We start from the raw sequence: 14,756 nt of genomic DNA on the forward strand, positions 1-14,756 counted from the left end.
CCACACTCCCTCCAGGAGGCTTCTTGCCATTGCCCTGGGCCTCATGTACACGTAGAACATCTCTTAGCTCTCCTAGTAAATGTGTTCTTAGTGCAATCACATTTTTATTTCCTAATACAATTTTCCCTCTAATGATTTATTAGAGCATTCTAATTGTAGCATCAAACTTGTTACAAGCATGTGGTAGTTTCTTTTGTCTGTGAGTTACACATTGCGGGTCGTGTTTTATTGTTTCCTGAGCTCCTGTTTTCTGAGTTCTTCTCCTTTTTTTTTTTTTTTAATGTATTTAGTTATTACTGTAGTGTTCTGCCGGCGTGTACGCTTGCACACCAGCAGAGGATCCCCCCAGAACTCGGGACCTCCGGAAGAGCACCCAGGGCTCTTCACCGCGGAGCCACCTCTCCAGCCCCCAGAGTTCTTCTTGAAACGTTTGCTTCTTTAAACCTGTCTTTCATAGTAACGGCTTTTGGAAAGTGGGTGGTGTGGTGAGTTTCGATTGATCTTCTACCACTCGACCATTCCCGGACCGGCTGTCTCCCGGCGCGGCGGCGGCAGCGGCAGCCCTGCGCATGCGCAGTGCGCGCGCCTGAGGCCGTCGCGCACTGCGCACGCGCCGCGGTCTCCCCCGCTGCTTCCGCTCCGCTCTCCCACCGCGGGGCTGAATGGCCGAGCCGGACGCCGCGGGTGTGGAGGAGGTGGCCGTCCGCCCGCCGCCGCCGCCGCCGCCGCCGCCGCCGCCGCGTGCCGCCCAAGTGACTCGCCCCGCTCCAGCCTGAACCCCTGGGGCCCGGGCTGGGCCTGGTGAGGGGAGCGGCGACCCCGCCGGCCTGAGCTCTTTCCCTGGCGGCCGCGGCTCCTTCCCTGGGACAATATGTTCAAGAGAATGGCGGAATTTGGGCCTGACTCCGGCGGGAGAGTGAAGGTCAGTGCGCAGGCGCGGCGCGCCGGCGCGCTGTGGGGAGGGGAGGTCCCCCGGGCTCCCATCCGGCTGGCCCCGCGCCGCTCGGCGCTCATTGGCCCCCCGAGTCCCCTCGCCCCCTCCCTTCCGTCCCGCCGATAAACAAAGGTTCCGGGGTTGGCTTGGACGGTCTGTGGCCGAGCCTTGTTGGTTAGAGAGAATCGCCCAGGGTTGTCATTCCCGAAGTCATCCCAGGAGCACTTAGCGGCGTTCGCGTTTAGTGAACGGGTGTCTCCCCCGTAGTGTTGGAGATTGTGACATTTAGTTCCCACACGTTTATTTTAGCATCGTACGTGTGTGATGGATAGGGGGGTAGCGGTCAGAGGACCGCTTGCAGGCGTCGTTTCTCTGATGTCACCATGTGGGAGGGGGCCCTGGGTGTCAGTCTCGGGTCCCCCAGCTCGCGCTGCGGGCGTCTTTGCCCAGTGTACCATCTCTCCAGCTCGCAACCCTCCCATCTTCCTACATCCCCCTGGTTAATTTTTAAAGGCAGGATCAGCTGGTTCCTGATTCGCCTCCCCCTTTAACTCCTACTTACAAATCCATCACGGGAGTTATTTTTCTCAAAAGAAATTACTTTTACACCGTCTACTTAGTTTTTTTTTTTTTATCTTTATCAGCTTCCTATTATGTTTAGATTACCTTAATCATAGTGTCCATGCATCCATAGCTGTTTTAATATTGAATCTAAAGTGAGAATTTCTCAGCGGTCTTAAAGCCACTGGAATGTAATAGGAGGAAGAAATGCCAGATTTTGTTCATGTTGGCATAAGAGGCTTCGTGGAGGTGTACATTTGCCTAACCTTTCGGTAAAGATTTGAGCCAATTTTGAAGTGATGGCAGAGCAAAGGGTTAATGTGAAAACTTTTCTCTACTTTGTGCATGTTAGGTTCTGGAAATTTCTAATGTTAGTCCAGGATAACTTGAGAAAGTTAAACCTGCAGTCCTCAAACTCCAAGAGTGGTCATGCACGGCTTTAAAATTGGACACTTGTTTCTCTTTGCTGACTACTGTGTGCTCTTAGAGTTCTTTTTTTTCCAGTATAGATAAATCTCGACCAGGAGATTTATGTCCAGTCATGAGTGAGCCCCTTTCCATTACTGACAAATGGACAATTCCTTGCACCACCAAAACCACCTGTATATTGTTTGCTTACCGGATCTGCACCCTTGTACTCGGTTCAGTGAGGCCTTGAACCTGAGGCCGTGTCTGTGGTGGTCTCTGTGCTGTCAGTTGTACTTGCCATGATGGTCAGGCTCACCTAAAAGCTGCTTGCCTTCTCTTGAATTCACTTTAAAACATTTTTATTACATTGTTTGTTTGTTTATGTGGGTACATGCTTGCAACAGCATGGGTGTAGAGGGCAGAGGATAGCTTTTAGGAGTCCTGGGGACCACACTCTGGTCATCAGGCACAGTACCAGGTACCTTTGTCTACTGAGTCATCTCACTGACCCAGAATTAAGTGTAGACGGACAGGTTTGATTCAGTCAACTGTCTGACTGGCTTCCTTTTTCTTTCTTTACTGTTTGCTACACTGACGTGCTCTTTGTCCTTTGGATGTTTCTGTTTTTGGACAGTTACTCTCAGATCTCTGTGTAAGACTTGGTATTTTTAATATCAGTTTTCCATCATAACCTAGCTGTACAGCCTTTACATCAATCAGAAATGATGAAAACATCCTCGACCTGAGCACAGCTGTAGCAGATGTGCTGCTGGCCATCAACTACCATGCTTCAAGCATCCAGGTGCCACATTTACTATTTTTGCCATATTTGTGTCCATTCATATTTATTGTAACTTTTATACTTAATTCCATTTGTAAGTCACTCTTTTGCCATACTTGCATCCATTAATATTCATTGTAACATTTATACTTAATTCCATTTTTCAAGTCTCTTCCTAAGCATTTGGAATTGAGAGTTCTACTTTCTAGTTGTAGCTGTGTCTTGGGTAATGTATTTTAAACACATTGTGTTGATTAGTAACAAAACACCAGACAGGAACCATTTTAAAGGAGAACAGTTCATTTAGGCTCTATGCTTCAGAGGTTTCGTAATCCAGACCGCCTGAGTTGGTGCAGCCTCTCACCACGGAAGCCAGTGAACAGAAACAGGAATTGGATCCTTAAGTTTGTTTTATTCAGAGAGCCAGCAGTTGGAGAAGGCAGCAGATCAACACCCTATACACTGCCTAGGCGGAGCAGGAGAAAGGAAGTCCATCATTTTGAGCTTAGTTTTGCCCCTCTGGTCAGGTAGTCAGCCATCTTTCTTCTTATCATCCCTTGCACTCTTCCCTGTCCTCTTGAAATGCTGAGTCTAGGTAAGAGTCTGCTGGTATCAACCTTGTCCTTTTCCAGGGGCATCTAGGCCACGGGGACTTAACCAACCATCAGAACAAACCAACCATCAGCAACGCACATACTAAGCATTTAAGTAACGTACGCAGGTCCCTTTCTATTACATGAAATACAAATGTGTCTATAACACAGAGTATAAAACGCCCCGTTTGTCCCCCCTGTCCTCGTCTCTTTCTACCTGTGGTCCTTTAGCCCGTCACAGGCTTGAGGCGTGACTGGAGATCATGGCAGGGCGCACATGGCAGAGCACAGCCGCTTATCTCCGTAGCTGGGGAAGGGATGGGGGAGCCAAGAACAACATAGACCTTTTGGAGACCCAACCCAAGTGGCCTGCTTGCTCCCACAGGGCCCCACCTCCTAGTAGGCCATTCAGCAGTGGACTCCTCATGTACTAATTCATTGACAAGTTAGTGCCCTCATGATCCAGTCACCTCTCAGTGCCCCCGGCTGGGGACCAAGCTTTCAGCAGTAAGCCCAAAAATGCTCTCGTGGACTGTCCTTGGTTTTTGTGCTGGGCTTTGGTAAAGACAGCCATAGATTAATCTAAAAGACCTTTACCTGCAAGTGATGCCAGTCAAATTAGCAATTGTATTCTGTATTCTAGCTTTTAGGTTTGTGAAGACTTTTTGTTTTTCTTTAGTCAAATACTCATGTGCCTTACATGGTGATTTAGATGAGAACATTTACGCCATCTTTCAAGCCATGGCACTTGCCAAACCTGATGATCTGAGTTCAGGCCCTAGGACATACGTGGTAGAAGGAAGATAATCTCCTGCAGATCATCCCTGCTCCACATGTACTGCACACAGATGTGCACACAGATGTACACAATCACTAACATTTCAAGTAGGGGGCACTGTGAGCTGCCCTGCCGTGTGGGTGCTGGAACCGAACCTACTCCTCTGCAAGAGCAGCAAGTGTGTCAGCTGCTGGACCATCTCTCCAGGCGCTCAGATGGGAAGGTTGTGATTAATTTGTTACTTGGCTCTTGTGTTAACATGAAATGAGTGTGAAGATGGGTTGAGGAGATCCCTGTTCTAACTAAACCCTTAAGCAGTTAGACACTGTTTCCTAAAACAAGCTGCGGGTACTCACACTATTCAGGTGATGGTAAAATAGTTACTGATTTTAAACTTGCTTTTCTTTTAGGGGGTTACCATCGTCAAGCCAATAGTTTATGGTAATGTTGCCCGATATTTTGGGAAGAAAAGAGAAGAAGATGGACACACCCACCAGTGGACAGTATATGTAAAACCATATAGAAATGAGGTATGTGTTTGTTTTTTCTGCGGCTATTTTTTGAAGTGCATTTTGTTTACATGACAGCAAATTATAAAATTCTGTGTAGTAACTTTCCAAGAATGAAGTGGGCCCATTACAGAATTCCCACCCCTACCCCATCTGAAAAAAAAAATAAAATCAAAACTGTTATCTTCGTGTAATGAATGGAAAGAGTTTTTCAAAGTGTCTTCTGATTAAGATAAGGGGCTGGAGAGATGACCCAGCAGTTGAGAGCAAATAATGCTCATGCAGAGGACTTGAGTTCGGACCCAGCACCCGTAGAGGGCAGCTCACAAGTGCCCGTAATTGCAGCCCCAGGAAGTCCAGAGCCTCTGGCCTCCTTGGGCACCTACATGCACATGCTCATGCATGTTCATGCTCACACACACGTACACACATCCACCCACACGTGTACACATATCATCACTGGCTTTTGTTTTGTTTGCTGTGTTTGGGAGAAGAAACCAAGCATGCTTCCTGAACTACATCCCTGCCTTTTTAAACATTTCGTTCTGAAGTGGGGTCTAGCCAAGTTGCCCAGGCCACCCTCGACCTTCGTCATCCTTCCTTAGCTAGGATTACAGGCGTGTCTCACTGTGCCAGCTAACTCCTGTTCTGTTTTAATTATGTTCTGTAAACTTCGAAGGGAAGCATACTTTATAAAACTGTGTGCATGTGCTAAGTGTGTTTCCACTGGAGAACTGATCCCTCTCTGTTTTAGGATATGTCAGCGTATGTGAAGAAAATCCAGTTTAAACTACATGAAAGCTATGGCAATCCTTTAAGAGGTGTGTCCCAGGTCTCGGGTCGTCGTCTGCATAAGTATGAAAGGAGCAAGAACGAAGTCGGGAATTACGATTGTTTCTCTTTCCTCCCTCTCTAGTCGTTACCAAGCCTCCCTATGAAATTACTGAAACTGGATGGGGTGAATTTGAAATAATCATCAAAATATTCTTCATTGACCCTAATGAAAGACCTGTGAGTAACGTTAACCCTTGCCAGTAGAAAACAGGACATTTAGTGAATGTGCACATGGAATACTTACTGAGGAGCTGGGGTTTGCTCAGATGATCTCCGTGGACCTGAAGTCCTAGTGATCCTGCCGCAAGTTAAAATTTCCCGTGTTATTTAGGCTCTTTCTGTTTAGAAAGAAACTGAGATTGTTGGAGGGGGAGGGGGTGGCTGAGTCCTAGCAAAACTGCATGTGATCAGTTCTTACAACCCTAGTGGCCCAGGCCAGCCCGGGCCACAGACTAAGACCCTGTAACAGAAACAGAAAGATGGAAGAATTAAAAATGGGCGTGGTGGGAAACCCCAGCAAATCCAGCACTCGGGAGGTGCAGACAGGAGTCAAAGGTTATTTGCCGCTCCACATTGACTTGTTGGCTGGCCTACAGGTGACTTCTCATAAAATTCACGGGGCAGTGGTGGCGCATACACGCACATACGCCTTTAATTCCAGGCAGAGGCAGGTGATCTCTATGAGTTCAAGGCCAACATGGTCTACAGAGTGAGTTCCAGGACAGGCTAGGACTGTTATACAGAGAAACCTTGTCTCCAAAAACCAGGAAGTCCTGCCTGCCCAAAACCAGGTGATTCGGGAGTCAGAGTCAGCCAGGCCCAATGGGATGTGGGCCCTTCTGGATGTATAGGGCACCTTCCCTATGGATGTAGACCCCCACAGGCCTTGCTCATTGTCTGTCATGACATCACCTTCAATGCCATCTCTTGTCTTGGTATCCAGCAAGAAAGGAAGGTCAGTAGGCCTGGCCACCCCATGGCCTTCTCTCTTTTTTCAAAAAAAAAAAACTTTCTTACATTTATTTATTTGTATGTGTGGTGTGCTCACAAGGTTTCCATCCCTGTGTTGTCAGGTTGTAGAGTCTCTGCAACGTTTGTCTGTCCCAGAAATGATCAAATACATCTTTATGTGACCCACGTAACTCATATTCTCATTTAAGATGGTCTGCTGTTGTTTTAGTAATCCTCTGGGGATTTGCCTTCTCCCTTTCTCCATCCCACCCCAAGCCAGGATAAAACCCAGAGCCTTGTACTACTGAGCTGTAGTCTGAGTCTGGAAAGTGCCCTTTGAAGGTAGGGTGTTTCCACTGGCTAAGTCCCATCCAGAGAAGGCAGACATCTGTAAGTTGATTTTGTTTGTTTAAATTGAGTGGCACATATCTGTTCATTTTCCTCTTCAGAGTACACGCCCTATTTTGTGATTGTTTGGAAGAGTCCTGTTTGCTTACAGTGGTGTGAGCTAGCCTTGTGGGGAGTTGTGTGGCCTCTGGATTGGTGGGAACGGTTCACCGTGGCTGTGCAGCTTTGCCAGCTCTTCTGTTGGGAGGAAAAGGCTTCAGCACAGAGCTTCTCCCGGGGCCCCAGTGCACCTGAGCTCACAGGCAGGGTGCCCTTGGCAGAGAAGTCGCCTGCCGACTGGTGTTACGCCCCTAGTGGAGGATCTTGCACCCACTGGAGATTCAGTATTGGTTATTCCTTTAGAAAACTACCTCCCCGCCTCCCACAGTCTCATTCTGCAACCAGGCTGCTGACATAGAACTCAGGAACACTCCTGCCTCGGCCTCCCAAATGCTGGGATGTAGCATGAATCTTAGAAGGTCTTATTAATAAAAGTAAACCTGAAGCCAGGTATTGGGGTGAATGCTGGAAGATCAGAGAAGCAGAACAAGCCACAGCTTCCTCACCTTGCCAGTTCCTCAGCTGATCCTGTTTCCTCAGACTGGAAGCCTCTGTGTCCTCATCTGAATGGATTTCAGCTGAACTGCTTCTCGAAAGCCTAAAGCTTAACCAGGCTCTAGTTCCTGGTTTTCACACCTTATATACCTTTCTGCTTTCTGCCATCACTTCCTGGGATTAAAGGCATGTGTCACCATGCCTGGCTGTTTCCATTGTGGCTTTGAACTCACAGAGATCCAGATGGATTTCTGCCTCTGGAATGCTAGGATTAAAGGCGTGTACGCCACCATTTTCTGGCCTCTATATCTTGTGGCTGTTCTGTTCTCTGACCCTAGATAAGTTTGAGTGCACAATATTTTGGGGAACACAATATCACCATACCCAGTGGCAAATCCTTGTTCTCAAGTCAGTTTGTAAACCCTAATGTTCACCGAGAACGATTAAAATCCCCATACATAGCTTTCTGTGTGATGGTTGGGATAGTTACTCTCCAGATGCTTGTGTAGACCCCACCTCACCTCTGGAGTGTGGACAGACGACGGGATACCTGGTGGAAAATAAAGGACAGGAAGTTTGGGTGATTTGCCCCCTAAGTTACAACTGAAGCAAGATCGGGAACGTGCTGTATTTATTAATTCCGTCCCGTAATTCAGCTAGAGAACCGACAGGGTCAGCCAGGCCTGCTGGCACATGCTTGGAATCCCAGCATTGAGAAGGGAGGCGTGAGATGAGCGTTCACAGCCTACCTTCTGCTGCACAGCGAGTTTGAGGCCGGCCTGGAGGGTCTCAGAAGCCCAAGGAGGGCGGGGAAGGGCTGCCCGACTGTAGGGCTGCTTCCTGGTGCTGATGGGATCGCTGACTGCATGACACCTGTCTGTCTCACAGGTGACTCTGTACCACTTACTAAAGCTGTTCCAGTCAGACACCAATGCAATGCTGGGGAAAAAGACGGTGGTTTCGGAATTCTACGATGAAATGGTAAGACTCCATAGGAGGGCCTTTCCAGAGCATTCAGTCACGGTGGGGGTCAAAGTCCAGCTTTGGGCAGGTGGTTCTCTCCTTTCAGGGACTGAACTCAGGTCACGAGGCCTGGCAGCTTTACCTGCCCAGCATTCTCGCCACTCTTACAGTGAGTTTTAAGAGCTCTTAAGTTGGAGACCTTTGGAGTTACTGGGTTTTTTTCTCATTTTATCCCTTAAGATATTTCAAGACCCAACAGCAATGATGCAGCAGCTGTTAACAACATCTCGTCAGCTGACATTAGGAGCCTATAAACACGAGACAGAGTGTAAGTGCCTCCATGTGTTCTAAGTGGCGCGAGAATTGGTTATTAGTGGCTTTTTTTTAAAGGTAAATTCCGTAGGAGTTAATAAAACAAGCTGTATGTTACCAGAGATGACATTAATAAGCTAAATGAAGGAGAGCGGTCACTAATTCCCTGTACATTTCTAGGTGATAGATGCTCTCTTAATCCTCAAGCCTATGAGAAATGCCTAGGTTTAACTGTCATACAGTAGAAGAAATGAAGGGGACTTAGAAATAGCTGGATTTAGCTCATAGGGGGTGAGGATATGTTTGAACTCAAGTCTTTGTGATTTCAAAGTTAGGTTTTTTTCACCGTACCACCTTGCTGCCTGTTAGTGAATCATGTTTGTGGAACAGCTGTACTTGTGAGCAGCAGTTACCTAAGGCTTCCACAAGATGGAGACATTGGCTGCAAGCAGGAGTTGTTTTTTTTTTTTTTTTTCTTTTTTTGGTTTTTTGAGACAGGGTTTCTCTGTGTAGCTTTGCGCCTTTCCTAGGACTCACTTGGTAGCCCAGGCTGGCCTCGAACTCACAGAGATCCGCCTTGCTCTGCCTCCCGAGTGCTGGGATTAAAGGCGTGTGCCACCACCACCCGGCCAGGCAGGCGTTTTAATTGTCAAGACCGTACCATACTAGCCAGCTAGCATATTTAAGTGGCTGTATCTCATTTTGTAGTTAAGACATTTATTTGGTAATTTTTAATGTATCCAGCTAAAAGTTTTGCTTTTGCATTGCTGGGGGTTGAATCCAGCACGCCACCTAATCATACTCTGCCACAAGCTACATCACCAGCCTCTGGACATTTTTAAATACTAATGTTCTTTTGCCAACCTTAATAGTCGTAATAATAGTTAGTAAAGTGTTTTATAGATCACACAGTGTTCTAGGGACTTCCTACACATTGGTTCATTTAAGATCTGAACGGGGCTGGGGAAGTGGCCGGGTTGGTGAGGTAGGTACTTGTGCACAAGGACCCGAGTTTGAATCCCAGTACCTCTGTGAAACGCTGGATGTGGTGTCTACGGTCTCTGTGCCTACAGTCTGACAGCAGGGCATACAGGGACAGGGCGGTCACTGGGGCTTGCTGGCCACTGTTCTTGCCCGGTCCGTGAGCGCCAGGTTCAGAACAGTGAGGTGGAGAACGGCGGAGGAGCACTCCTGAAGCTGATCTCGGCCTGCACACACACGTGCACACACCACACACAGTCTGCTCAACAAATAACGAGGTCTCTGCCATTATAATTTATGTCATGTGAAGAAGTGAGTGTAGAAATGTGTCATGGCTAGCAGAGTGAGATTTCAAATTTAAACAGTTTTGGTTTGGTTTTCTGGGAAAAAAGCTAGAGGCTTATTTTGGTGGTATGATTTTGCTATGTAAATTGCTTTGCATTAGTTAAGAATATCTTTGTCTGGTTCACTGGCATTTCTTGGGTTTGTATGCTCCTTAGTCCAAAGTAATATGTATCTAGAGGAAAGCAAAGAAATGATATCTCGAAGCCTTAGCTGTGAGTAGCTGCAGTTTCGTTTTTCCAGAAAACAACTTGGAGCCTCTGTTGGGAGTTTAGACTCCTTCCCTCTCAGCCCACCTTGTTCCATGTTCTGTATCTTAAATTGCCCACCTCTCTCTCATCCTGCAAACAGTGGCATTACGAAGCGCTGTTTGTTCTTCTGTGGGGCATCTTAACATAAGAAGGAGGAATTCTCTGCTCAAGTCTTTTTCTTCAGTTGCAGAACTTGAAGTGAAAACCAGAGAAAAATTAGAAGCTGCCAAGAAAAAAACAAGCTTTGAAATTGCAGAGCTTAAGGAAAGATTAAAAGCAAGTCGTGAAACTATAAATTGTTTAAAAAATGAAATCAGAAAACTCGAAGAAGATGATCAGACAAAAGACATTTAAGGGGCTGGTAGTCGGTGTAGCCGGAAGCAGGCGGCTCCGCAGGAGCAAGGACTCGGTGCGGACAACGCTGTGGTGTCCCCTGGAGGAGACGACGCTGTGGTGTGGCCTGGAGGAGCTGCGTGTGCGTGAGATCGCCGGCCTGGGTGTCTCAGCAGTGCAGTCCCAGCACTCAGACTGCTCAAGCCTCTTCCCTGGGGATCCACCGGGTTCTAAGAGCTGCTGCGGATAGCATTCCATGATGTTAAGCACAACTTTTAAAGTTTTGTTTTTGGTTTTTAAATTGGACTGTATGTGGTTTATTTTCCTTTAGGCAGACATCAGAATTTTGTTATAAAGTCTAACTTGTACAGTTTATACTTCTCCACTAGGCGGAATTAGTGTGTGTGTCAGTACTAGGTAGAATTGGTGTGTGTATCTAATTCTTCAGGTTCTTACCGGGCCCATTCTGCCTCTTTTGTATATGATGTGTCTGGTAAGTATTCAGTAAATGTAGTTTACTGCTCTTTTGTCTGCCTCCTGTGACCTCGCCACTCACTTTTCCACCTTGTAATTTTAAATAAATATTTGGGTGTTTTTGTTTGGTTTTGTTTGAAAATTTCATACAATGCATTTTGATCGTATTCACCCTTAGCTCCTCCCAGATCCACCCCGACCTCCCTGCCCAGCTTCACGTCCTTTTTCATTTTGACTTTAACCCATCAACTCCAGTTTGTGCTCTCCATATACGTCTGGGAGTGGAATCCTGACATCCTTAAAGAAAATTGACTCCCTCCCCCTGAGGCCATCATCTGTCCACTCAGCCAGGGGTGGGGACTCATGGGGACATTTCCTTCTAACACCTAGACTGAAACATAGTTGTTCACAGAAGTGACCCGGAAGTGATGTGGGTGAGAGACTGAAGAGCCAGGCCCTTTCCTGAATATCGGGGTAAGCTCTGTGTTTCTCAGTGTGTCGTGGTGAACTGGAGGGAACCACCTCAATCCTAACCTAGAAACGGGCGGTTGAAGTCTGGGCATGTTTTGTTTTGAGACAGGGTCTCAGTATGTAGGCCTGGATGGCTTTGAACCCACAGATGTGCCTGCCTCAGTCATTCAAATTCTGGGGTGAAAGGCTTGTACCACAAAAGTGTCAGTAATAGATGGCTCCACTGAAAACTGGGCAAGAGCGCTCTGAAGAGAAGGAAGTGGTGGGCCAGAGGCATCTCTACAATCCCAGAGAGGCCGGCCGCTCAGTGGTGAAGAGCACTTGGTTACTCTTGCAAAGGACCCGGGGTTAATCCTCAGCACCCATATGGTGACTCACAACCAATTGTCACTCCAGTTCCGGGAGTTCCAACACCCTCTTCTGACCTCCACAGGCATGTGTACCAGGCATGCATGTGGTACAAATACATACATGAGTCCAAAACACTCATACACACAAATCTTTATTTTTTTAAAGTTTGTTTATTATGTATACAGGGTTCTGTCTGCATGTACACCTGCAGGCCAGAAGAGGGCGCCAGATCTCAGTACAGATGTGCGCCACCATGTGGCCACTGAGAATTGAACAGCCAGATGCTTGTAACTGCTGGGCCATCTCTCCAGCCCCACATTAATCTTTTTTTATAAAGACCAAAAAGACTTCTTGCAGCGGTGGTGTGAGTGCAGAGTCCACCCAAGCCGGGGCAGCTCCAGTGACGGACGGCGGGACGAGCTTTCAGAGAGTCTCTTCCACTCTTGGACAAAACATTGGTCGAAAGGAGGGCAGCTAAGAGTGTAACCAAAGGTGGCCTGTGGTTCCGGAACAATCTCAGACAACAGCAGTAACCATGGCGTCAGGCCCTAAGGAAAGGCTGCGAGAGCCAAGCTGTTAGTGAGAAAGTTGGAGACAAAGTCCTCCCAGACCACAGAGGCACCAAAGTGGTTCTAGACAAACGCGATTATTTTTGACTCGGAGACGCTGACATTCTTGGGAAGTATGTGGAGTAAAATCCCTGTTGAAATGGTGTCTTAGGAAGCTGCCCAACCCGCCGACATTCTGAACTATTTCATCGTGTAAATAATGTCCATGTCTCCCTTTTATATAATAAGCCAACGGCACCTAAATTAATGACATCCATTGTCTCGGGAACTTAGTTTCACTGCGCTGTTATAAATATTCCCAAGAAAAATAATGTTAGACAAGCAAACAAAAAACCCTTCTCTGATGAAGCAACTCATGCTCGGGGGGATCTTTGTGGCTATCCCTCTTCACGTCTGGCACGCCTAAAATTGGCACTAACAGTTTTCCAAATCCCAAAGATGCCTCACGTGCACCTAGACACCATTGCCAGAAGATGTTGAAGAGGCCTGTGCCAAAGCCCAGTCTGGCTCTGCGCTTCCTCCTGCTTTGGACTGCGGTCTCCTGGGATTGTTCCTACACCTAAGACTTTAGGATATGCCACACATGTGTTTGTCTCGTTGAGGCTTGAAGACTAGCAAAGCTACTTAAGTTGTTATTTTTATTTGTAGGCATGTGCCCGTTTGTAGGTATGTGCATCACTTGTGTGCCAGGTGCCTTTGGGGGCCAGAAGAGGGTGTTGGGTCTCCTCGGACTGGAGTTCCAGATGGTTGTGAGCTACCACGTGGGTGCTAGAAATAGAAGCTGGGTCCTCGGGAATAGTCTCCAGTACTTCTAACCACTAAGCCATCTCTCCAGCCCACGTTTTATACCTCTACAAATCAGCCCAGTCCCAGGACTTTCCTTCCTGCCCTTGGTCGATTTGGTTTGGTTCAGTTTTCAAGGTGGGGTTTCTCTGTGTAACAGCCCTGGCTGTCCTGGATCTCACTCTGTAGCCCAGGCTGGCCTCGAACTCAAAGATCTGCCTGCCTCTGCCTCCGGAGTGCTGGGATTAAAAGTATGCACCACCACCGCCCGATTGTGCTCCATCTTTTGAGTTAAGGATGCAGGAACTTTTTTTGAAGAGACCCAGAGAGTAACTATCTCTGCTATTGTGTGAAGGCAGTTCCGCACAGCAAATGAGTATAACTATCCAATAAAAGTGGCTTTATTGACAAAACTTGAATAACGAAATTTTTCATGTCAAAATATTTTCCTTCATTTCTTTTAATATTGAAAACTATATATATAATAAATGAATGAATACACACACATGCACGCACGCACGCACGCATGCACACACGCATGCATATATACTCACAGGCCGCATATAAGTTAGGCACCCAGCCAGCCAGGCTTGGCCCAAGGGCTTGTTTGTATTTCAGTTTCTCTAGAATAGAAATGCACCGAGACGTGTTGACCACAAGAGGGCGATCTGTGCTTTCCCATGGAACTCAGAGTTTGCCGCTGGGCCCTGGGCAATGTCCCCAGTGGACTAGATTACAGATTACTCCAAGCTACTTTACCTAAAAAAGGGATTGCTAGAGCCTGTGGGATGGCTTAGTGGATGAATCAAACTGACTCGCTGAGTCCAATCTCTAGGACCACATACATTGTAGAAAGAGAGAGCCAACCCCCACGTGTTGTCCTCTGACCTGCGCGCAAGCACGCACACAGAAAATAAATAGATGTTAAATAAACAAATAAATAAAGGCGTTATGAAGCACAAGTATACTGGTTGATTTTTTTTTTCCAATGTAATGTTGCCAGAGACTTGCTCTTACCCTTTCGTGGGCACTGAGGAGCGTTTTTATCATAAGGAATTTGCTTCCTAACCTCTTTAGACATCCCCGAAAGCATCGGCTTCTTTCTTCCCTTGGGCGCCCACCTTCAGTGTTCGAAGTTTATCTGACCCTTAGTTAGCATCCTTTGGAGGGTCGGTTTGTTTGTTTGTTTGTTTGTTTGTTTGTTTTTGAGATGGGGGTCTCCCACAATTGCAGGTGTGAGCCGCCACACCTAGCTGCCTGTCTCCCTCCCCCCCTCCCTCCCTCCCTTCCTTCCTCTTTTTCCAGTCCTGCTGACTAGCTCAGTCCCTTTCAGCATATCTTCTTCCTCCATTTAGTCTATTAATGTTTATTTATTTTATTAATTATTTCGAGTTTTGTTTTGCTAGAGACAGGAGCTCATGTAATCCAGACTGGCCTGGAACACGATAAGTAGCAAAGAATAGCCTTGAACCCTCCTGACCCTCTTGTCTCAGCCTCCCAAGAGGCTGGGAGCACAGGTTTGTATTATCACATCTGAAGGGTAACTTTTTAAAAATTCTCCAAGTGTCTACCCTAAACCAGCTTTTAAGGAATTCTTGCTTATCCATGGTTTTAAGCAATGTTTTATGCTAGCCA

The 14,756-nt window shown here is 47.0% G+C and overlaps 1 protein-coding gene and 1 pseudogene across 1 annotated transcript; both read left to right on the top strand.

The window, feature by feature from the left end:
• The first annotated feature begins 700 nt into the window (after positions 1–700).
• Positions 701–11,076, top strand: Yeats4 (YEATS domain containing 4). The gene is made up of 7 exons (XM_028877934.2): positions 701–922; positions 4,466–4,585; positions 5,319–5,385; positions 5,481–5,575; positions 8,180–8,272; positions 8,495–8,582; positions 10,325–11,076. The coding sequence occupies exons 1-7, from the start codon at positions 872–874 to the stop codon at positions 10,492–10,494; spliced, it is 684 nt and encodes a 227-aa protein (XP_028733767.1). The 5' UTR covers positions 701–871; the 3' UTR covers positions 10,495–11,076.
• A 1,097-nt stretch (positions 11,077–12,173) lies between these two features.
• Positions 12,174–14,105, top strand: LOC114699055 (annotated as a pseudogene).
• Positions 14,106–14,756: the final 651 nt, after the last annotated feature.

This window comes from Peromyscus leucopus, chromosome 18 (assembly GCF_004664715.2).
Source record: "Peromyscus leucopus breed LL Stock chromosome 18, UCI_PerLeu_2.1, whole genome shotgun sequence".
NCBI classification, from domain to species: Eukaryota; Metazoa; Chordata; class Mammalia; order Rodentia; family Cricetidae; genus Peromyscus; species Peromyscus leucopus.

Bases quoted from the DNA above. Each gene is read 5' to 3' on its own strand.
- Yeats4 (XM_028877934.2), top strand. From the start codon at position 872: ATGTTCAAGAGAATGGCGGAATTTGGGCCTGACTCCGGCGGGAGAGTG. The intron at 4,586-5,318 runs GTATGTGTTTGT...TCTCTGTTTTAG, and splicing joins TAAAACCATATAGAAATGAG to GATATGTCAGCGTATGTGAA. The intron at 8,273-8,494 runs GTAAGACTCCAT...TTATCCCTTAAG, and splicing joins CGGAATTCTACGATGAAATG to ATATTTCAAGACCCAACAGC.